The 25,369-nt window shown below is 43.3% G+C and overlaps 1 protein-coding gene across 1 annotated transcript in view; it reads right to left on the bottom strand.

Annotated features, from left to right (window-relative positions):
* Positions 1-6,523: 6,523 nt before the first annotated feature.
* Positions 6,524-25,369, bottom strand: part of CCDC138 (coiled-coil domain containing 138) — a 125,522-nt gene continuing 106,676 nt past the window's right edge. The window contains exons 12-15 of the mRNA XM_069757556.1: positions 25,155-25,332; positions 24,057-24,233; positions 8,261-8,399; positions 6,524-8,033 (exon numbers count right to left, since the gene is read on the bottom strand). Coding sequence (XP_069613657.1) covers positions 7,862-8,033; positions 8,261-8,399; positions 24,057-24,233; positions 25,155-25,332 — 666 coding nt within the window. The 3' untranslated portion in view covers positions 6,524-7,861. The remainder of the gene's footprint in view (positions 8,034-8,260; positions 8,400-24,056; positions 24,234-25,154; positions 25,333-25,369) is intronic.

The raw sequence follows: 25,369 nt of genomic DNA on the forward strand, positions 1-25,369 counted from the left end.
TATGCGCTCCACCGCTATGGGAGTGAAGACGCGTCCATTTTCATCACCTTAATGAGCGGTACCACGTGACCGCTGAGCACAGGAAGAGCTGCAGGCAGGCGTTGGCGGCCAGAACGAGATGCAGTACCAGCACCGAGGGCGCGCAGGTAGGTGAGTATGATGTGTGTGCCAGCTCCTGGCACCCGCTGCTCTTCCGCCCCCCTCCCCCACCAGCTTTCTGACTCGTGTATAAGCCTAGGGGGTGATTTCAACACAAAAAAAATGCACTGAAAAAATTGACTTATACATGAGTATATACGGTATTACTTAAAGGGACACTGTCACCTGAATTTGGAGGGAACAATCTTCAGCCATGGAGGCGGGGTTTTTGGGTGTTTGATTCACCCTTTCCTTACCCTCTGGCTGCAATATTGGATTGAAGTTCATTCTCTGTCCTCCGTAGTACATGCCTGCACAAGGTAATCTTGCTTTGCGCAGGTGTGTACTATGGAGGACAGAGAATGAACTTCAATCCAATATTGCAGCCAGCGGGTAAGGAAAGGGTGAATCAAACACCCAAAAACCCCGCCTCCATGGCTGAAGATTGTTCCCTCCAAATTCAGGTGACAGTGTCCCTTTAAGATAACAAAATTATTGTTTATTGTGATTTGTTTGCATTATTCTTTTATCCTATTATAATTCAGTCACTAATATGACAAACCCCTTTTCTTTTCTGTACATCCCCTCTAGTTCTGATGAAGGTCTGAGTGCAGACCGAAAATATTCAACAAATTATGTATGCAAAATAAATGGAACTTTAATTTTCAACACTATTCCACTTGAGTACAACTTTTTTGATGATTGTGTGTTATTTTATGCAGAGACAAGTCCTGGTTGGCATAAATAATAAGGGTAATATTAGTATTGTGTTTTTTTTATTATTAATGATCAGTATTCTAGTATTCGGTTACTATGTGGTGGTATCATGTAGTATGATCATGATGTGGTGATATTTGTCCCTTGTATGTGGTATTATTCGGCCACCATGTGATGGTAATATGTGATCTGGAGGTCATGATGTGGTGGTATTTGACCCTTGTATGTGGTATTATTCGGTCACTATATGATGGTAATATGTGAGCTGGTCATGGTGTGGTGGTATTTGTTCCTTGCATGTGGTATTATTCAGTCACTATGTGGTGGAAATATGTGGTCCTGCCATGGTTGGCCATATTGGTGGAGTATTTGAAGCAGCACATGACACACATGTCCTCCATGGAGGCCCACTCACTAGCGGTGAAGTGGTGTTGAAACTTCACTCTTGTCTGCTGCTGCTCGCAGTCTCTCCAGCATATGCAAGGTGGAGTTCCACATTGTTGGTATGTTGCATATGAGGTGGTGAGTGGGAAGGCAGAAGTGACGCTGCAGCAGACAGGCAAGCAGCAGAGTGAGAATGCTGAATGTACACACTGCCCGCACTTTGAGCAGCAGCTATGACATGTATGGATAATTTTTAAGGATGCTCTGCACCACCAAATTCAGCACATTCACTAGGCAAGGAGAGTGCGTCAAACCAGCTGGACCCAGAGCTGCTACGAGATTTCGCCCCTTATCACACACCACCAGGTCGGGCTTGATGTTTACCACCACCAATCACTCATCGGTTTGCTGTTTGATCTCTATCCACAGCTCCTGCACAGTGTGGGATTTGTTCCCCACACAAATGAGTTTTGGAAGTTTGTTTTTGTTTTCCTTTGGCTGTGCTGAAGTTGTGGCGCAGGTCTTACTGAGAGGACAGTGGAGGAAGCCCAGTAGGATAAGGAAGCCACATGTACAGAGAAATGTCCAGTAATCCTTGGTGGTGTTAGGACATGAACAAGAACACCTTCTGCCTCTGTCCCAGCCACATTTACCTAGTGAGAAGTTAGGGATATGTAACGTACCTGGCCGTGCTTACTGGTCCAAGGTGGTTTAGACCTTGCCACTGATGGTGTTGTGCAGTGCACAAAAGATTTGCTCCGCAAAGTGTGTGTGCAGGGCAGGGATGGCCCGCCTGGAGAAGCAGTAGTAGCTGGGAAACACATAATGTGAGAGCCACTGCCATCAGTTTTTTAAAACTGTCCATCTCCACCAGCCAAAATGGCAGCATTTCAAAGGCCAGGAATCTTGAAATGCTGTCATTCAGGACCATGGCTCATGGGTGGGCAAGGGGGTATTCCCTTTTCTCTCACGGGTTTGGGGGGATGGACAGCTGATCACTTTTATGGCAGGGGGTGGAGATGCCAGGTGACACTGCTGGTGGTAGTGCTGTCACAATCTCTTTGGAGGGAGGCAGGCAGCCCTGTTGATCATAAGCAGGAGGAAGCTGAAACCGCAGCAGAAGGTTCAGATCTGTCGTGCTTTTTAAGGTGTGTACTCCACTGTACCTCGTGCTTGGAATTTAGATGTCTAGTCATGCAGGTGGTGCTCAGGTTTAGAAAATGAATGCCTTGCTTCAGGCTCTGACGGCACAGCATGCAAACCACCTGTGAGCTATGAGCTGGATTGGTTTCCTCATTTCCTTGTTACAGTGGGCAGTAGCAGTCAACATACTGGCTAGGGGCTGGCACCTGTGCTTTTGCACCCTGCTCCCTCTTTTGCTGTGCTGCTGGGTCAACCTGACCACCTGTCCTTCAGCTCCAAATGGCGAATGTCCCTAGGATGGCCTTTGCTCCATGTTGGGTCTAAGACCTCATCATCCCCAGCATCATCTTGCACCTACTCCTCACCCTTGCCCTCCTTGCCAGTCTGTATACTGCAGAAAGATGTAGCAGTTGGCACCTGTTTTGTCATCCTCTGAGATATGCTGTGGCGGTCTTTAACTGTGTACACTAACCCTCCTCTTACTCATCCTTCAACATAACAAGTGGTTAGGCATCACTGCACTCTTGGGGCAGGACCAGGTGGATGGGCCATGGTACCCAAGTCAGCGGAGTCATCAAAAAGCAGAAGAGACTTCTGCATGACTTTGGGCTCAGACTGCTTGGCTGATTTGCAAGGGCCTGAGGTGGAAGAAAAATGCCCAAGGTCCTCAGGTGCCAACTCTGCAGGGGACTGGGTGAAAGATAATGTAAAGGAACTGGAGGCACTCTCAGCCATCCAAAACAACTCCACCTCAACATGTTTGAAACAGCTCAACCATGTCCTGTCCCTGCAGGAACTACACGATCACCACAACAGCCCTGTTTACATCCCCTATTTGATACTCATGTTTTTCCCCATAAAAAAGTCCCGATAGAGAAGAAACTGCATAAGGGCACTCTGCACCAGGCTATTAGGGCAGCACACATCAGGCTGTATTACGGAAATGCTGCAACAGGCTGTTATTGTACTCTAAAGTTTGGTGGCTTACCAGCCTGTTGTAAAGTCAGAATGGCAGTACAAGAAATAATCTGGCCCTAACACAGGCCAGGCCATGTGGTGCTCTGGCTAATCACAGCCATATCAATACTTGGCATGGCTGTGATGGAGCCGGAAGTATCCACAGCCTTGACGCTTATCGATTGGCTGTACTGCAGCCTTTTAACAAGCTTTATTTGGCTTGTGAACCCAAACAGTAACACGAACTTCCATTTAGAAGTCCATGTTTGGAGTTTGGTCTGGTACGAACCCTGAACATTACAGTTCGGGTTCGCTCTTCCCAACTTCCCACCTCTCATAGATAGTTTGCTTGATACTTCAAAGGTTATCAATAAGGTTGAGGTCAAAGGAGGATAGTGACCACATCATGAGCTTCTCTTCTTTTATGCCCATAGCAGTCAATGGCTCAGAAGTATTCTTTGCAGCAGGAAATGGTGCATTGTCATTCATGAAGATGATTTTCTTCGGCTGGCACGGTTCTTTTTGTACCATGGAAGAAACTGGTCATTCAGAAACTGTATATACTTTGCCGTGGTCATTTTCACATCTTCAGGGATACTAAAGGGTCCTGCCAGCTCTCTCCCCATGATTCTGGCTCAAAACAAGACCTGTTACCCTCATTGCTGACGATACAGTCTTTTAGGACATGGTAGCCATACACTACTTCATCCTTCTGGACAATTCAAGGTTGCCTAGACCTCGGCAGTAGTTATTTTAAAATTAGTCTTCATGCATGTCTGGGTCCAATACCCAGCTTGTGAGCACTATTTAGGGGTAGTCAAATAGTAGGTTTATGGATAAATGCAAGCCTCTGGAGGATCCTACACCTTGAGGATTGCTGGACTCCAGAGGTACCAGCAGCTTTAAATACCTGTATGCTGTTTTGTAATGGTATTTTAGCAGCTGTTCTTTAAATCCGGTAAATGTGTCTGGCAGAAACGTTCCTCATTATGCCTGTATCGTAGTACATACAACTCTGAAAACTTTGCTAATTTTTGCCAGTTTCTCAGATTTTTCTCTGTATAGGTATATTTATTGAGTCAAAATGTAATTGTTGTTTTATTCTATAAACTACTGACATGTCTCCGAAATGTAAAGCTAAAAATGGTGTATTTATTTGCATCAAATGAGAAATCGACAAATAAAAAAGAAAGTGTTTTCAGACCTCAAATAATGCAAAGAAAATAAGTTATTTTTCATGTAGAAACAACAATACTAATGTTTTAACTCAGGAAGAGTTCAGAAATGAATATTTTGTAGAACCACCATGATTGTTAATCACAGCTTTCAAGCTTCTTGGCATGTTTTCCACCAGTCTTTCACACTGCTTCTGGTGAAAAAAATTAAGCAGTTCTTTGTTTGATGGCTTGTGACTATCCATCCTCCTCTTGATTACATTCCAGAGGTTTTCAATGGGGTTCAGGTCTTGAGATTGAGCTGGCCATGACAGGGTCTTGATGTGGTTCTCCTTCATCCACACATTGATTGACCTAGCTGTGTGGCATGGCGCATTGTCCTGCTGGAAAAGGCAGTCCTCAGAGTTGGGGAACATTGCCTGAGCAGAATGAAGCAAGTGTTTTTCCAGGATAACCTTGTATGCGGCTCGATTCATACATCATTCGCAAAGATTAACATGCCCAACTCCAGCCTTGCTGAAGCATCCCCAGATCATCACCAATCCTCCACTTAGTTTCACAGTGGGTGCAAGCCACTGTGGCTTGTATGCCTCTCCAGGTCTCTGTCTAACCATTAAACGACCAGGTGTTGGGCAAAGCTGAAAATTAAACTCATCAAAGATTACCTTACTCCAGTCGTCTATGGTCCAATCCTTATGGTCTTTCACAAACTGCAGGCTGGCTCTCCTTTGCTTCTCATTGAGAAAGGCTTTTTTCTAGCTTTACATGATTTGAGTCCTGCCTCCAGGAGCCTGTTACAAACTGTTCTTGCCGTGCACTTCACCTCAGCTGCCATTTGCCAATCCATTTGTCATCTTGCAGTTGCTGAGTGACATTCGAATAAGATAATGGTCAGCACGGTCAGTGGAGAGTCGCTTTCGCTGTCTGCCGGTATGTAGCTTTATTGTCCCCAATGTCTGCTGTTTGACCTTGTTGTACCGTCTTTGAAATTTTAAGGATGGAGGCAACATGACGCTCACTGTATCCCTCTGCTAGTAAATCCAGAATTGAGCCTTTCTTTTCCTCACTCAAGACTTTTCTTTTCAACTCCCTTGACATGGTTAAAAGTTATTTTTTCATTCCTATTACTTTTGGGATATTACTAGCACTTGTTTTGGGATATTACTAGCACTTGTTTTGCCATCCAGCTTGTCCTATTGCAGGAGGATTGTGAACACCACAGCAGTGATTTTTATACTTTCCCTTGTTAAATACGATTTGATTCAGGTGATCACCTAATCAGAAGCACATTAAGTAGAATGAGGTGTACTCTGGTTGGAATTCAACTGACACTTGAATGGAATGGCTGTCAAACATGTAGAGATAGCGATTTTCAGAAAATTGTGAAGGCCTCTTAATTCTTGCCAGAGCTGTATTTCACATTTAACTTTTTGTGAAATATGTAATGTTTTCTTACCTTGTCTAAAGCATTGCATTATTTCTTTTTCATATTGCTTGAAACCTGTGGCTTGCTTAATTATGTAGACCAACTTCTTAACTTCCTTTAACTGGTCTCACATGGCTACCTACGGTAATTATCACAGATGTTTGAGACTGTTATCCAAACAGCCCCGAGACAATACCATCCATGATTTTATTTGAAAAACAAAAAAATTAATCTTTTTAACACTTAAATCCAATTTGCATAATTTGTAACCAGGTGTATATAATCCACCTCTGCCCAGCTGGCATGGGACCCCCTCCACTTCCAGGCCCATGTGAAGCCAAATCCAAGCCAATGAAATTAAGTTTAATATATTTTGCATTTTGAAAAATTACTTTTGTGGATTAAACAAAATTCAGATTTTCTTTTTCTATCGATGAAACTTTGTGACAGCTTTTTTTGTGTGTGCTGAGTTGAAGTTTTCATTGATAACATTTTTATGTACATGCAATGTTTTGATCACTGTTTATTGAACATTTTGAGGAGGAGGAAGTGCTGCAATCACAAAATGACTCTTACAAATTAGTGATAACGAATATACTTTTAATTTTGGGATTCTGAAAAGGTATAGAGAATTGAATTAAGTTTTTCTATATTTTTAATTTTTTTTTTATTTTTAACTACACAAGCTGCAATAGTTTGGTCATTTGTTGCAGTACATAGTAAAATTCACAGCCTCAGAGTCCAGTTTCTGATTGAATTTCAGAGAAGTTCTAAAGATAGCAGCTTTCAGAAGCTTCCCTGTCTGCCAAGGCAACCCATGAGCACTCTGCATGAACGGTTAGGTGCTTGAGCGGATGCTAATGCTGGACTACACTACTTAAAATGCCGCTGCCAAAGATTGTCAGCACAATTTAAAGTGAGAATGAATAGTGAGCACTTCCGTGATGATGAGTGACAGCTGGCTTGTACTGCGCCTGCCCCGATCAGACAGCATTGCGCTATATAGCGGTTTCGCATTGTAGCGCAACAAAGAAGCCAAAGGACAATGTTTGCCAATCTGTATGGACATAACATCCCATAGGGTAGACCTAAAATAATCAGCCAACACAAAAAAGTTTTACTTTTAAGTAACAATTTAAGACCAAGAACAAGAAAAGACATCACTTCGGTATACACGACATCAAATATCAATATAGTGGATTAGAATGAATGGAATTTATGGGATCTTTGTTCCATCGAAAGCTTTAAATGGGGTTTCAACTTTTAAAAGTGTGGTGCCCAAACACTTGTAAACCAGTAAGGCACAAATAGTAATCACCACCCTCCCAAGATCCTTTACTGCCTCACCACTCCTGCTAATTATTCAGCTGCAGTGATGATGCTCACACTACAGCAAACATCACCACTGCCGCCAATCACTGAGCTCTCGAACTGTACTGATAGTAGTGGGAGGAGCTGCTGAGCTCAATGATTGGCTACAGCGGTGTTGTGCACTACTGACATGGTGTGACTGCTGCAGCCAATACACAGAAGCTGGAGGAATGGCAAAGAGCCTGAGCAGGACCCAGGAGGGCGAATGCTGTGTTACTATCCATGTTTGTATCCTATTTATTTACGTACTGCAGTGTTCCTACACATTCTTTTTATTCAAGGTTATATTTATCTTTCTTTGTTATTTTACATGTTTGTGTTCGATTGACACCACTTTTCTGTAAGTGGAAAATCCTTTAACGAAAATAAAAACATTTCTACGTACACAACATTATTGCACAAGTGCAGAAGTTCCCCTGTAACAGGAAAATACACTGCAGTAAATATATTTTCAACAATCTATACAGCAGCACACGGTCATTTCACATCGCTATGATATATGCATTCTTCCACAAAAAAAGGAGCTAAACGCCCTTCATTTCAGCATTAGTTAATGATCAATGCTGGCTGCAGGTGAGAGAGCCCTTGTCTTAGCAAAACCCAAGTGGAAGAGGATGGAGTTTAGGTTAATGACGAGGAAGGCGTGATCTGGGTTCGCTGTCCTTTGTAACTCCTGGATCACTTGAGGAATGCTGAAAATTTCAAACAATTTCTTATTACTCCTGGAAATGAAAGAAAAAAAATAATTAATATGTAGATAGTTCATTGGGTAGTGTTCTTTTGATGTCATTGATTTTGGGAGATGTGGCAAAAGAAAACAGTAGATAAATTTGGCAGATTCAGAGCTCATGATTTGTTTCTTTAGTGGCTTGAAAACGATCTTTACAAACCACTTTTTAGGCTGTATAAAGGTCTTTAACAAATGCTCAACGTCCATCAGACAACATACCTGACTTTGGAGAGCTTCTGCAAAACAATGCTTAATTTTTCAAGTATTTGCACATCAACTTTGGCATCTTTAAGCAACGCGGCACACGTGCAGAAAAAAGATTCAGTGCTACACGACTCTAGGAATGGCTGCAGAAATCCTGCAATTTACAAAAGAGACCCTGTAAAATAATATACAATTGAAAATAATTTTGAGAACAATGGATACTGACCCATATGCATTAAAAATGGGGTCCTTTTCGCCATTGTCTTTGTTAAAGGCTAAATGTGTTGTGGGACTGACTACGACAAAATGGTGACTATGCATGCTTTGACAACATTGTTACTAGATATTACTACTACTGCCATTACCATCACATTGCCAAACCTATAAACTGTTGTCTACCCCTGCAACTTCTATTATAATTCAACACTTCTTCAAATGTCCCTCTTCATAAATGTATGGGAATCCTGAAAAAGGTAGTAAACTACATCCCACATTCATGGTGCCACTGAATTATTATTAGTTATTATTATAGCGCTATTTATTCCATGTGCTTTACATGTGAGGAGAGATCTACTGTACCTAATAAAAACAAGTACAATAATCTTAAACAATACAAGTCACAACTGGTATAGGAGAGAGGACCCTGCCTATGAGGGCTCACAGTCTACAAGAATCTGATGCAAGGTTATTCTATGTTGAATACATGTTAAGAATAGTGCACAATGCATGCTCTAAAAGTTGAAAATAAGTTGAGAAACATGGGACTCTCCAAAATATAACACAGATGGTTTAGGCTTCAACTTTCATCTAGAAAGTACTGTGTGCTTTCTATGCAGAGGATGATTAACTACAGAACATTCACCAGCACCGAGAGAGACTATAAGGGCTCCTTTTCACTTGCGAGACATTCGTCCGAGTCTCGCAGGTTAAAACCCTCCTCTGGCGCCGGCACTTCGGAGCGGAGCGTGCGGCCGCATAGCAACACATGGAGCTGCACGCTCCGCTCCGAAGTGCCGGCGCCAGAGGATGGTTTTAACCTGCGAGACTCAGACGTATGTCTCGCAAGTGAAAAGGAGCCCTTAATTTCATATACTCACGGAAATATCAAAAAGAAAGAGTGTACCTATCTTATTAGGTGACTTTTCAGAAAAAGCTCTCTTATATGTACAGTCATGGCCAAAAGTATTGACACCCCTGCAATTCTGTCAGATAATACTCAGTTTCTTCCTGAAAAGGATTGCAAACACAAATTATTTGGTATTATTATCTTCATTTAATTTGTCTTAAATGAAAAAACACAAAAAGAATTGTCCTAAAGCCAAATTGGATATAATTCCACACCAAACATAAAAAAGGGGGTGGACAAAAGTATTAGCACTGTTCGAAAAATCATGTAATGCTTCTCTAATTTGTGTAATTAACAGCACCTGTAACTTACCTGTGGCACCTAACAGGTGTTGGCAATAACTAAATCACATAAAATGTAAAGAAACACAGCAGCACTCACCAATCTTCTATGCAGGTAACTTTATTGGTGCATAAACTTCACGGCACGGGGGTGTGTTCCAAGGTAATGTGAGGGCTGAACGGCCGTTTCGCACCTAACGGGCGCTTCCACGGGTTCAATCAGTGAACGGACGTGACGCCTTAAGAAGAGTGCAGATCCCCGCACCCTCCTCCGGCCTCCCTCCACCCACTGACAATACAAACATAAAATCACAATAAAACTTTTATAAAAACAACGTTAAAAAACGTACACATGTAGCAAAGCGTTATACGAATACAATATGACTAATACTAGCGAAGATTAACTTCCCTATTTAAACTTGCTGACTCGTGGCGGAGATAAACAGGTAACCGACGGTCCCTCTATTATAGAAAGAGTATATACCAATAGCTCACAATATTCTTACCTGCCAGACCTCTCCGACAGGCAGTAGCACAACTACGGCCCCATTAAATATAGCAAAACGTGTCATATGCGCATTGATTTTATCTATATGTACTGACTCCAACAGACAGCATGTAAAAAACTGTACCTTCCACTAATACAAATAAAGTATTATACATGACAATTAAAGCCATTCTCTCTATTCCTCTGTGATGTAAATGGGATCCATCGGGTCTAACCTGTCTAGATATTGGGCAGGCTCCAATTTATAAGGACCCAAACTCATTATGTGTCTGATATACAGTTAAAGGGGGTCGATATACTTTAACGTTGTTTTTATAAAAGTTTTATTGTGATTTTATGTTTGTATTGTCAGTGGGCGGAGGGAGGCCGGAGGAGGGTGCGGGGATCTGCACTCTTAAGGCATCACGTCCGTTCACTGATTGAACCCGTGGAAGCGCCAGTTAGGTGCGAAACGGCCGTCGTTCAGCCCTCACATTACCTTGGAACACACCCCCGTGCCGTGAAATTTATGCATCAATAAAGTTACCTGCATAGAAGATTGGTGAGTGCTGCCGTGTTTCTTTACATTTTATATGCACATCCTTATACTTTTGCGGCTACAGCACCCGATATCAGAAGCAGACCAGCAGAGGTCCATTACTTGGATTGTTCGTTGTGAGTTCGTTTTCAGTGGTGCGGATGCCTCTTCATTTCTCCCTTCCTGTTTTGAATAACTAAATCACACTTGCAGCCAGTTGACATGGATTAAAGTTGACTCAACCTCTGTCCTTGTGTGTACCACATTGAGCATGGAGAAAAGAAAGAAGACCAAAGAACTGTCTGAGGACTTGAGAAACCAAATTGTGAGGAAGCATGAGCAATCTCAAGGCTACAAGTCCATCTCCAAAGACCTGAATGTTCCTGTGTCTACCGTGCGCAGTGTCATCAAGAAGTTTAAAGCCCATGGCACTGTGGCCAACCTCCCTAGATGTGGACGGAAAAGAAAAATTGACAAGAGATTTCAACGCAAGATTGTGCGGATGTTGGATAAAGAACCTCGACTAACATCCAAACAAGTTCAAGCTGCCCTGCAGTCCGAGGGTACAACAGTGTCAACCCGTACTATCCGTCGGCATCTGAATGAAAAGGGACTGCATGGTAGGAGACCCAGGAAGACCCCACTTCTTACCCCGAGACATAAAAAAGCCAGGCTGGAGTTTGCCAAAACTTACCTGAAAAATCCTAAAACGTTTTGGAAGAATGTTCTCTGGTCAAATGAGACAAAAGTAGAGCTTTTTGGGCAAAGGCATCAACACAGAGTTTACAGGAGAAAAAAAGAGGCATTCAAAGAAAAGAACACGGTCCCTACAGTCAAATATGGCAGAGGTTCCCTGATGTTTTGGGGTTGCTTTGCTGCCTCTGGCACTGGACTGCTTGACCGTGTGCATGGCATTATGAAGTCTGAAGACTACCAACAAATTTTGCAGCATAATGTAGGGCCCAGTGTAAGAAAGCTGAGTCTCCCTCAGAGGTCATGGGTCTTCCAGCAGGACAATGACCCAAAACACACTTCAAAAAGCACTAGAAAATGGTTTGAGAGAAAGCACTGGAGACTTCTAAGGTGGCCAGCAATGAGTCCAGACCTGAATCCCATAGATCACCTGTGGATATAAAAATGGCAGTTTGGAGAAGGCACCCTTCAAATATCAGGGACCTGGAGCAGTTTGCCAAAGAAGAATGGTCTAAAATTCCAGCAGAGTATTGTAAGAAACTCATTGATGGTTACCGGAAGCGGTTGGTCGCAGTTATTTGGGCTAAAGGTTGTGCAACCAAGTATTAGGCTGAGGGCTGAGTACTTTTGTCTGGCCCATTTTTGGAGTTGTGTGAAATGATCAATGTTTTGCTTTTTGCTTCATTCTCTTTTGTGCTTTTTCATTTAAGACAAATTAAATGAAGATAATACCAAATAATTTGTGTTTGCAATCATTTTCAGGAAGAAAATGAGTATTATCTGACAGAATTGCAAGGGTGTCAATACTTTTGGCCATGACTGTACATAGGTGCTTCCGGGTCCGAGGTGGAGGCCAATGTGGTGACACATTCTATAATTTTTGTCTGATTAGTATGATTGTAATGCATCTTTATCTCTTCACTATTCATTATATTTTTGTGCATTACATTGCACCAAATCTCTAAACATCTAACTCACAGAACTGCATTGTAATGATCTTTGTGGTTATACATATGTGCGTATACATACCTGTTATCACTCCTTGGTACTATTCTGATACCTGGTGGCTAGCCTTTCTACAGTTTTCTTATTTTCACTCTTTTGTGTCTCTCATTGGCCTTCATTTGGCTTTCATTGTTTCTTGTTTTAACTATTAACTTTTAATTGTTATTATTTATTGTGTAATTATGCATCTCAAAATATTTTTGGTATGCATACATTTACATAGTAACATAGTTAGTAAGGCCGAAAAAAGACATTTGTCCATCCAGTTCAGCCTATATTCCATCATAATAAATCCCCAGATCTACGTCCTTCTACAGAACCTAATAATTGTATGATACAATATTGTTCTGCTCCAGGAAGACATCCAGGCCTCTCTTGAACCCCTCGACTGAGTTCGCCATCACCACCTCCTCAGGCAAGCAATTCCAGATTCTCACTGCCCTAACAGTAAAGAATCCTCTTCTATGTTGGTGGAAAAACCTTCTCTCCTCCAGACGCAAAGAATGCCCCCTTGTGCCCGTCACCTTCCTTGGTATAAACAGATCCTCAGCGAGATATTTGTATTGTCCCCTTATATACTTATACATGGTTATTAGATCGCCCCTCAGTCGTCTTTTTTCTAGACTAAATAATCCTAATTTCGCTAATCTATCTGGGTATTGTAGTTCTCCCATCCCCTTTATTAATTTTGTTGCCCTCCTTTGTACTCTCTCTAGTTCCATTATATCCTTCCTGAGCACCGGTGCCCAAAACTGGACACAGTACTCCATGTGCGGTCTAACTAGGGATTTGTACAGAGGCAGTATAATGCTCTCATCATGTGTATCCAGACCTCTTTTAATGCACCCCATGATCCTGTTTGCCTTGGCAGCTGCTGCCTGGCACTGGCTGCTCCAGGTAAGTTTATCATTAACTAGGATCCCCAAGTCCTTCTCCCTGTCAGATTTACCCAGTGGTTTCCCGTTCAGTGTGTAATGGTGATATTGATTCCCTCTTCCCATGTGTATAACCTTACATTTATCATTGTTAAACCTCATCTGCCACCTTTCAGCCCAAGTTTCCAACTTATCCAGATCCATCTGTAGCAGAATACTATCTTCTCTTGTATTAACTGCTTTACATAGTTTTGTATCATCTGCAAATATCGATATTTTACTGTGTAAACCTTCTACCAGATCATTAATGAATATGTTGAAGAGAACAGGTCCCAATACTGACCCCTGCGGTACCCCACTGGTCACAGCGACCCAGTTAGAGACTATACCATTTATAACCACCCTCTGCTTTCTATCACTAAGCCAGTTACTAACCCATTTACACACATTTTCCCCCAGACCAAGCATTCTCATTTTGTGTACCAACCTCTTGTGCGGCACGGTATCAAACGCTTTGGAAAAATCGAGATATACCACGTCCAATGACTCACCGTGGTCCAGTCTATAGCTTACCTCTTCATAAAAACTGATTAGATTGGTTTGACAGGAGCGGTTTCTCATAAACCCATGCTGATATGGAGTTAAACAGTTATTCTCATTGAGATAATCCAGAATAACATCCCTCAGAAACCCTTCAAATATTTTACCAACAATAGAGGTTAGACTTACTGGCCTATAATTTCCAGGTTCACTTTTAGAGCCCTTTTTGAATATTGGCACCACATTTGCTATGCGCCAGTCCTGCGGAACAGACCCTGTCGCTATAGAGTCACTAAAAATAAGAAATAATGGTTTATCTATTACATTACTTAGTTCTCTTAGTACTCGTGGGTGTATGCCATCCGGACCCGGAGATTTATCTATTTTAATCTTATTTAGCCGGTTTCGCACCTCTTCTTGGGTTAGATTGGTGACCCTTAATATAGGGTTTTCATTGTTTCTTGGGATTTCACCTAGCATTTCATTTTCCACCGTGAATACCGTGGAGAAGAAGGTGTTTAATATGTTAGCTTTTTCCTCGTCATCTACAACCATTCTTTCCTCACTATTTTTTAAGGGGCCTACATTTTCAGTTTTTATTCTTTTACTATTGATATAGTTGAAGAACAGTTTGGGATTAGTTTTACTCTCCTTAGCAATGTGCTTCTCTGTTTCCTTTTTGGCAGCTTTAATTAGTTTTTTAGATAAAGTATTTTTCTCCCTATAGTTTTTTAGAGCTTCAATGGTGCCATCCTGCTTTAGTAGTGCAAATGCTTTCTTTTTACTGTTAATTGCCTGTCTTACTTCTTTGTTTAGCCACATTGGGTTTTTCCTATTTCTAGTCCTTTTATTCCCACAAGGTATAAACCGCTTACACTGCCTATTTAGGATGTTCTTAAACATTTCCCATTTATTATCTGTATTCTCATTTCTGAGGATATTGTCCCAGTCTACCAGATTAAGGGCATCTCTAAGCTGTTCAAACTTTGCCTTCCTAAAGTTCAATGTTTTTGTGACTCCCTGACAAGTCCCCCTAGTGAAAGACAGGTGAAACTGCACAATATTGTGGTCGCTATTTCCTAAATGCCCAACCACCTGCAGATTTGTTATTCTGTCAGGTCTATTAGATAGTATTAGGTCTAAAAGTGCTGCTCCTCTGGTTGGATTCTGCACCAATTGTGAAAGATAATTTTTCTTGGTTATTAGCAGAAACCTGTTGCCTTTATGGGTTTCACAGGTTTCTGTTTCCCAGTTAATATCCGGGTAGTTAAAGTCCCCCATAACCAGGACCTCATTATGGTTTGTCTGATCACTGAATAAAATGGAGTAACATATTATATTTTAGGCTTTTTCTGTGTGCTACTATCTATAATGGAATTACTTGTTGAACTATATGGAGACTAAAGACTTTTGCAGTTTTTCCATCTGCAGTTTTCAGTTAGAATAGTCAGTTTTTTTCTGAGCCAGTAGTAGAAACTTCCATATACTGCACACAGAGAAGAGTGGATTCTACCCCCTATCTGTAACATAGCATCAGAAGGCTCAACATCAAGGAAGACATTACACAGTAGTACAGAGGACTGAAGGAGTAAATCCAGCACTGAGGTGAGATAAAACACTTACTATAAGCAGCGGCATGAGCGTATGTGCCTGTGCCCTTCTGTCACTGAAGTTTCTTCCTTCTCTCTACAAAATTCTATGGTCAGCAGCTTAAATTTGATCCCTCAGTGAAGTTAACAATTTGAATCTATATTATTATTATTTATATAGCACCATTGATTCCATGGTGCTGTACATGAGAAGGGGTTACATACAAATTACAGATATAACTTACAGTAAGCAAACTAACAATGACAGACTGATACAGAGGGGCGAGGACCCTGCCCTTGTGACCCTACATTCTACAGGATGGTGGGGAAGTAAACAGTAGGTTTGAGGGTTGCAGCAGCTCCGGTGTTGGTGAGGCGGTAGCTTCGGTAGTGGTGAGGAGGCAGCGGGGTCATTACAGGCTGTAGGCTTTCCTGAAGAGGTGGGTTTTCAGGTTCCGTCTGAAGGATCCGAATGTGGTTGAAAGTCGGACGTGTTGGAGCAAAGAATTCCAGAGGATGGGGGATATTTGGGAGAAGTCTTGGAGGCGGTTGGGTGAGGAGCGGATAAGTGTGGAGGAGAGAAGGAGGTCTTGGGAGGACCGGAGATCACGAAGATATCGGGAGATTAGTTCAGAGATATATGGAGGAGACAGGTTATGGATGGCTTTGTAGGTCAGTATTAGTAATTTGAACTGCATACGCTGAGGGAATGGGAGCTAGTGAAGAGATTTGCAGAGGGGGAAGCGGAGGAGTAGCGAGGAGAGAGATGAATCAGTTGTGCAGCAGAGTTAAGGATGGACTGGAGAGGTGAGAGAGTGTTAGCAGGTAGGCCACAGAAAAGGATGCTGCAGTAGTCAAGGCGGGAGATGATGAGGGCATGCACAAGCATTTTAGTAGATTGACGGTTGAGGAAAGGACAGATTCTGGAGATATATAGACATATCTCTATAAAGACATTTTAGCACTGAACTTAAAAGTAAATCAGTACAATGCAGCAGCATTGGTGTATGTCACTTAATGGGAACCTCAGCAGAAACGGAAGAACAGCGCTCCAAACGGGTGTTATCCAATAGAAAAGAACTTTATTCCAGCCATGGTACGATAGCAACGTTTCGGCCGCACATCCGGCCTTTTTCAAGCATAAAGGGAACCTGTCACCCCCAAAATCAAAGGTGAGCTAAGCCTACCAGCATCAGGGGCTTAGCTACAGCATTCTCTAATGCTGTAGCTAAGCCCCTGATGTATCCTGAAAGATGAGAAAAAGAGGTTAGATTATACTCACCCAGGGGCGGTCCCGGTCCGCCTCTGGTCCGATGGGCGTTTGCGGTCCGGGGCCTCCCATCTTCTGATGATGTCCTCTTCTTGTATTCACGCTGCGGCTCCGGCGCATGCGTACTTTGTCTACCCTGTTGAGGGCAGAGCAAAGTACTGCAGTGTGCAGGCGCCGGGCCTCTCTGACCTTTCCCAACGCCTGCGCACTGCAGTACTTTGCTCTGCCCTCAACAGGGCAGACAAAGTATGCCTGCGCCGGAGCCGCAGCGTGAATACAAGAAGAGGATGTCATCGTAAGAAGATGGGAGGCCCCGGACCGCGACGCCCATCGGATCGGACCGCCCCCACAGGTGAGTATAATCTAAACTCTTTTTCTCATCTTTCAGGATACATCGGGGGCTTATCTACAGCATTACAGAATGCTGTAGATAAGCCCCTGATGCTGGTGGGCTTAGCGCACCTTCGATTTTGGGGGTGACAGGTTCCCTTTAAATTGTTTCCTTCGCCTTTCTTCTTTATAGATTTTATGAGTAGCAGTGAAGGAAAAATCAGCCTCTAATCTCAGGATTCAGCAGCGAATTCAGGATAAGGGTTCAGTAAAGGTGGCAGGGGAGAAGGAAAGGAGTCCAAGGACAGAAAGAAGCATTTTTTTGTTTGAAGAGATAATACAAAGTGTTTTTATTTCTGGTTCTTCTAAAGATTTTTTGAGATTTTTTTGTGATTAGAGGTGCACTTTAGGCCAACAAAAGTGTACAAAACTGGCCTTATATTGCTGTCATAACCATATAGACACTATATACTAGCAAAGATCTTTCTCCGTTCAAGTCAAAAATATTTATTTTGTTCATCAAAGTAGACATAGTAAAATGTGATTCCGATTTTGTCAGATTGTACATCATGTCATTTTGTAAGAGGAAACATTTGTTGCTTGGGCCACTGAATTGTCCAGATGTGTGAACAGATCAGGAACAAATGTAGCTGTAAAAGATCAGAGAATGGTACAGGAAATCTTTTTTGATGACCCACTGAAAATCCTGCTGTAGTGGGAACAATTAATAAAGGTAAAGAAAGGCGATCTCCTCATACACCCATTACATTTTAGACATTTTCTCTGCCCACTGTAAAACAGTCGCCATGAGGCGATCATTATTGGGCCCTTTTACACTCAGAGTCCATACGTTTTCTATATTTACATTGCCATTTATATTCTACTGGCAGCAGATCACACAAATGAAAATAAAGTGAAAACAAAAATTCTACCTAAAACTAATGATCTGCAATTACAAAAGTCACAATGAGTTAAGTCTACTGTAAGCATTAATCTTAAGTTGATGAAAGCTATCAAGAGAGAAGGTAAAGAGAAAGTTGGCATTTCAGCAGATGTCCGCTCTACACACTTCAAAAGAATCCCATGTTTGTTCTTAAAAGTGATTTTTTTATCCAAAATTAAGATTCAGAATTTACCATAAAACTACTTCCATGGACTAATGAACCGTTTTAGGCTCTTGTGTACTGTATCTCCTACACAATTGTCAAAAGCTGTTCATTACAATTAAGACAGAGAATAAAATAGTTACTTACCGATAACGGTATTTCTCAGAGCCCATGACAGCACTACCAGAGAGAGGGGATCCGCCCTTCAGGGACAGGAAACCTATAGGATAAAAGGGCGGTACCTCTCTCCTGCGCCAGTTTGGTTTACAGAGCATCAGAGGTCCTCCAGGTTAGTGACAACAGGAAAATATACAATTTTAACATATTGCTTATCAGGATTACACCGTGTCTAAAATCAAAAACACACACTTCGTATAATAAGGTGCTCACCGCACACGTGACAGGGGGGAATAAGCAGGTGCTGTCATGGGCTCTGAGAAATACCGTTATCGGTAAGTAACTATTTTATTCTCAGTCGCCCATGACAGCACTACAAGAGAGAATTGCAGAGATTATTGCTTTAGGGAGGGACCACAGCCTGCAAGACCCTTCTTCCGAAGGTTAAGTCAGACGAAGAGGCTAGGTCTAAGCGGTAGTGCCTAAAGAAGGTTGAAGGTGATGACCAGGTGGCCGCCTTACAGATTTTGTCTATTGGTATCTCCGACCTTTCGGCCCAGGAGGTCGCCATAGCTCTTGTAGAGTGTACTTTTAGCCCTTCAGGAACTGTATTTCCAGTGGATGAGTACGCCAGGGCTATCGCATCAGTTACCCAGCGAGCTATTGTGCTGTTGGAGGCTTTGAGTCCTTTCCTAGGTCCCTGAAAACAGATAAAGAGAGACCCTTCCTTCCTATGCTGTTGGGTGCACTCTAAGTAATGTATTAGACACCTTCTCACATCCAATGTGTGGAATCTTTCCTCTTTCTTATTTTTTGGATTTGGGCAGAAGGAAGGAAGGATTATTTCCTGGGACCTGTGGAAATTGGAAGCAACCTTGGGTAGATAAGCGGGGTCTGTTCTTAGTATTACCCTATCATCCATGATTTGCGTAAAGGGAGGATTTGCAGATAGAGCCTGGAGATCACTTATTCTACGGGCAGATGTTTGAGCCATGAGAAGGGCCGTCTTAAGTGATAGGATTCTAAGTGGTATCGAATCTATGGGCTCAAACGGGGGTTCTGTCAGAGCTGACAAGACTAAATTTAAGTCCCAGGTTGGTAGTTTTTTTATGTTTATGGGCTTAGAACATACAGCAGCTTTAATAAACCTTATTACCCATGGGTTCGCGGCAATATTCTCACTGTATAATGCACCTAAAGCCGCTATTTGCACTTTTAAGGTGCTTACCGAGAGACCCATATCTAACCCTCTTTGTAGAAATTCTAATATCTTGATAACTGGGACCCCGTCTTGTAGTGTTACCCCAGAATTCCCTCACTTTCCTGTTTTCTATGCTGGCAAAGAGGTCTATTACAGGGACCCCCCATAGTTTGGTGATCTGGTCGAAGACGCCTTGATTCAGTGTCCATTCCCCCTGTTTTAACCGGGTACGACTTAAGAAGTCTGCTTTTTGGTTCTCCACCCCTTTTATATGTAACGCAGAGAGGGATAGGAAGTTTTTTTCTGCTAAGGTGAAAATTTGGGAAGAGGCCTTCATTAGGGCTTGGTATCTGGTCCCCCCCTGGTGGTTCAGGTAGGCTACTACTACCTGATTGTCCGAAAAAACCCGGACGTGATGCCCCTGTAGGCTGGGAAGGATGATAGAGTGCGGCTTACTGCCCCAAAGTTCTTTTTGGTTTGAGGACACCCCGTATTCTTGATCTGTCCAGACTCCCTGAGTGATATTGTTGCCCAGGTGAGCTCCCCACCCCAATGGACTGGCATCCGTGGTCACTATCCGAGATATGTTTATTACCCACAGAACCCCCTTTGATAGGTTGTTGGAATCCAACCACCAGGTTAGGGAACGAATAGTGTTTGAACTTAGAGTCATGTGTCCTTCTAGATGTCCCTCCAGTGTAATCTGATTCCTCAGAATATCCCACTGGAGGTTTCTAGTGTGGACTTGTGCCCACTGTATTGCTGGAAGACATGCAGAAAGGGACCCCAGTAGTGAAATCGCCCCTCTCAAGGTCATATGAGGGTTTGAGCAAGCTCTTGACACAAGATTTAATATTTTTTGTTTTTTTCTGGTCTGGAAGACGACATTCCTGTGTCATCGAGTCCAAAGTTAGGCCCAAAAACTCTTGAACCCTGGTCGGTTCTAGCTTTGATTTTTGGAGATTTGGAAGCCAGCCTAACTCCGTTAGAGTTTTTACTACTCTGTCGCATTGCTGGCGACAGTGTTGGGCTGAGTTGCTGACAATTAGGAAGTCGTCCGAGTATGGTATTATTAGAATGTCTTTTTCTCTTAAATGGACCATCATTTCCGCTACCAATTTGGTAAATATACGGGGTGCCACAAATGCCAAATGGAAGGGCTTTTGTACTGGTATTCCTTTATTTCTCCTCCAATGACTACTGCTAGTCTGAGGTATTTCTGGGAGTTTTTGTGGATGGGGACTTGATAATACACGTCGTTGAGATCCAACATTATCATGAAGCAGTTCGGAAACAGGTTTTTGATTGTTGATTTTATTGATTACATTTTGAAGGTCTGATTCCTTACATAACTGTTTAGTTTCCGTAAATATATTATTGTGCGGAAGGAACCATCCGGTTTTGGAACCAGAAATAGTGGGGAAAAAAACCCTTTCCCTCTTTCCAGTAGGGGAACTTCTTGGATGACGTCTTTGCTTATGCGCTTTGAGATTTCTTGTTCCAAGGCCTGTTGTTGTTGGGGTGAGGGTTTTAGTGGGGTGATCACAAAGTTTTGGGGGGGAAGGGAGGTAAAGTTAATTTGAAGTCCCATCTTTATCAAGTTTAAAATCCAAGTACTGGTTGAGATTTTTTCCCAGGCCGGAAGGTATTGGGACAATCTCTCTCCCACCCTGGGGGAGGTGTCACTTAGGGGTCTTTTTATCTCTTGGGGAATTACCAAAGAGGAAACCCCTATCTCTTCTTTTTCCATCATCCCATCTGTTCTGTTCCCTTGGGGGACGTCTCCGGAAAAACTTCCTACTCCGAAAGGACCCCTTCTTCTTATCCCCGGCTTTTTGTAAAATGTCATCTAGGGTTTCCCCAAACAACAATTTACCCTCACATGGGATTGAACAGAGTTTTTGTTTAGTCTGTAGGTCGCCCGGCCAACTTTTTAGCCATAGCGTCCTACGAGCTGCATTAGATAAGGCTGCCGATTTCGAAGTGAGTTTGATTAAATCGGCTGACGAGTCTGCCAAAAAGGCTGCCGCCCCTCTAATCATGGGAATTGATTCAATCACTTTATGCCTAGATACCCCATCTCTTAGTTGTTTCTCTAAGTTGTCTATCCAGATCATTAGCTATCTGGAAGTACACGCGGCTGCTATTGCAGGCCTTAAACATCCCCCTGCCGATTCCCAGGCCCCTTTAAGTAAGGTATCGGCTCTTTTATCGAGGGGATCTTTCAGAGTTCCCATGTCCTCAAAGGGCAATGCAAACTTTTTTGACGCTTTGGCTACGGCTACGTCAAGTTTATGGGCCTTATCCCATGACGTAGAAGCCTCTTCCTCAAAGGTATATTTCCTTTTAAGGGAGGGCACAGATGAATTGTTTCTTTCTGGTTTCTCCCACTCCTTTTTGCATTGTTTTGTGACGCATGCGTCCATTTTTGGCCGATTTTGGACGCAAAAAAAATGCAACTTGCTGCGTCCTCTGCGCCCTGACGCTTGCGCCAAAAAAGACGCATGCGTCACAAAACGCAAGACAACGCATGTCCATGTGCCCCCATGTTAAATATAGGGGCGCATGACGCATGCGTCGCCGCGGTTGCGCCCGACGCACAACAAATTTGAGCGTAGAATAAAAAAAGGGATTTAAATGCTGTTTCTACCTCTGATCTTATTACGGATCGTAATTCAGAGGCGAAACTAGGGGTTTCTTCACAAAGAACTTGTCCTATACAGGAACCACACAATTTCTTATCCCAGTTTTGCAACAAGGGTTTTCTGCATAAGGGGCAGGATCTATGCTTAGTTTTCTCCGTTCTTTTTCTTGCCTAAAAATAAACGGAAAAGGGGACCCCAATTATTTGGTGAACTTTCACGAAGATCACTCACCCATCTTGCGCAGCCACAGGTACCGGTTCTGGAGGAGGTATAGGATCCTGTATGAGATCCGAAGTCGATGGTGTCGGCTGGTTAGCCATACTGGAGGCTTTACTCTGCGACGTGGCATGGCTGCTGGAGCGGGTACTGCGGGTGCCGGCAGAGGGTCTTTTCTTTTGCGCATCTGGCTTGCGCTGGTGGTGACGCTGCTGCGGCTGTAAAGGCTGCGCCGGCTGGAGCTGCTGATCGCTGTCCTCCATTATTGGGACTGTATGCAGCAAAGAGCGACTCCACAGCGATCTTTAAATAGTAATTCTTGGCGCCGATCAACCCCCTCCTCCAGGGCTGCGTCCTAGGGAAGCGCTGATCCCCTGTTCCTTCTGCGCATGCGTGCTTTGCCCGGGACCCGGAAGTAGTTACCTTTAGATCTGGTGCGGCAGCCATCTTGGTGCACCTCACACACTGTGCCGGCCGCTCCGAATCAGGAAGTGCCTCCGCTTGGCGCTGAGGCACACCGGGTCCCTGAAGCCCCTACCCCAATCCGGGGAGGTGGCCGCGCTTCCCTCCACGCACTCTGCAGACCCTTCGGACCCAGAAGTAGCGGCGTCGGACACCGCACCAGCCGTGACAGGGGCCTCCCCGCCATCGTAGCTCGACTGGCCGGCTCCGGATCTTCAGGTACCGATCCTAGAGGGTTCCCTGTCAGGGACAGGAAACCAAACTGACGCAGGAGAGAGGTACCGCCCTTTTATCCTATAGGTTTAATGTCCCTGAAGGGCGGATCCCCTCTCTCTGGTAGTGCGGTCATGGGCGACTGAGAAAAATGAAAAGGGTTAAGTGAGGGGATAGTGCAGAATAAAAGCAGCTCATCGTTGCCCTTTTAATATTTTATCAGGAGTGTCCCAGTTAAAGGGAATCTGTCACCCCAAAAATCGTATATGAGCTAAGGCCACCGGCACCAGGGGCTTATTTACAGCATTCTGGAATGCTGTAGATAAGCCCCCGATGTATCCTGAAAGGTAAGAAAAACAGGTTATGTTATATTCACCCAGGGGCAGTCCTGGTGCGGTCCGGGTCCGATGGGCGTTGCGGTCCGGGTCTGGCACCTCCTATCTTCATACGATGACGTCCTCTTCTTGTCTTCCTGCCACGGCTCCTGTTGAGGGCAGAGCCAAGTACTGCAGTGCGCAGGCGCCGGGAAAGGTCAGAGAGGCCCTGCCCCTGCGCACTGCAGTACTTTGCACTGCCCTCAACAGGGCAGACGAAGTACGCCTGCGCCGGAGCACCGGCAGGAAGACAAGAAGAGGACGTCATCATATGAAGATAGGAGGCGTCGGACCCCGACCGCGACGCCCAATGGGCCCGGACCGCAGCGGGACCGCCCCTGGGTGAGTATAATATAACCTGTTCTTCTTACCTTTCAGGTTACATCGGGGGCTTATCTACAGCATTAAAGAATGCTGTAGATAAGCTCCTGATGCCGGTGGCCTTAGCTCATATACGATTTTTGGGGTGACAGATTCCCTTTAAGAATAATTACTGAGGGTAAGTTCATAAGCAATGTTATTCCCAGTATACATGCAACCTTTATAGGCTCCCTGAAATACTTCATGTCCTTTAGGAAGAATTTATTTCAGTTGTTATTTTCACACCTAAAATTATTTTAGACCTGGTTCTACATTTTCATTTAAATATCTCCTGCTGATTTTCCTGGATTGATGCCTAGGGTGTGTCCGTAATACCTTAACTGAAGCCCCCTGTTCATACCCCATTGGTGATATTTACTTACTAGTCTCCATGGAAAGCTGAAGTAAAATATCAAGAACGCTGGAAATAAGTCCCCTGTTTGAGACATGTAAAAGATCGACAACGATGGGCACTGCCCGGTACTCCAAGAACAGAGTTCTTCCCTCATCACTTTTCAGGTCCATGCAAAGCGAATCCAATGCCTGGGCAAGGTAGTCAACTAGAATGAATGTGACAATGTAGATTAAAAAAAATCATGTAATTGGGCAAAGTTTATAGTATATTTTATAGAGAATTGATTGTGTGGACAAAATGATTGGCAGAACCAGGGCGAGAAATTGGGAAATTATTTTTAATTGTACAATAACCATGAACAGATGTAGACTAGGGCCACTCAATCTTCTCCTACTGGGCCCTAGCAGTAAGAACATGGTAATAACTGGTCTTCACCAGTAGTCAAATTCCACAGTCATATCAAAATGTTTGGATTGGAGGGAGTCTGAGTGCCAAGGCCCCCCACAATGGCTAAAACTATCTAGCAGAAGTGATCAATTGAGAGCTGCGCTCCTCCAACACAGAAGGCAGACTCAATAGAAAGTCTATGGCCCCAATTCATTAAGACTTGCATTGTGTATGTTTTGTTGCATAAGAGGCCACTTAATGAATTCAGTGCATCTCATTAGTGGATTTCACCTCCATGGGCCTTGCAAGAAATGTCAGGTCAGGTACTGCTGACATTTCTAATGTGAGAAACACAGCCACTTGTAATGAATTTGACTGGCAGATGTAGCCACACCCCATCCTGACTCCTCCCCAGCTCCGCCCATTTTGGTGGAGCAGTTTGTAACTGGCGTGAAAACACCAATGGCTGCATAAATTTAATACAACTTCACATTGCACAAAAATTTTGAAATGCTTTATGCTCTTTTTCTGGTGAATCTCTCGCTATCAGCCCGTCTTCAGCATCAGGAGAAAGCGGCCATCATCTAAGCACAACTACGACTTCATTTTAGAAATCTGTCAATCTCAGTGCCTTAACCCCCATCAAACAAATCTAACATGTTTCGATGACAAGTCAAAAAAGTTTTGTGAAGGTGAAGTTACACTAAGGAAATAAAGACTCAGGTTTAACGAGCCTTACCTTGTGTAACAGTTTTAAGTATGACTAGAGTTGATATAAATCTTAGTGGAAAATTGTTGCTTTTAAAGAAGGCCACTGATCGAGGCTTATCTTCCATCATACTTTCTTCCCCAGGGTGATAGGCTACTCCTTTAAATGTTTCCTCACCAAGACGCCTTATGGTTGAGGTCAAAGTAGACTATGGTAATGAAAAAAAAAAGAGAAGAAGAAATTAA

The sequence above is a fragment of the Ranitomeya imitator genome, chromosome 3 (genome assembly GCF_032444005.1).
Source record: "Ranitomeya imitator isolate aRanImi1 chromosome 3, aRanImi1.pri, whole genome shotgun sequence".
NCBI classification, from domain to species: domain Eukaryota; kingdom Metazoa; phylum Chordata; class Amphibia; order Anura; family Dendrobatidae; genus Ranitomeya; species Ranitomeya imitator.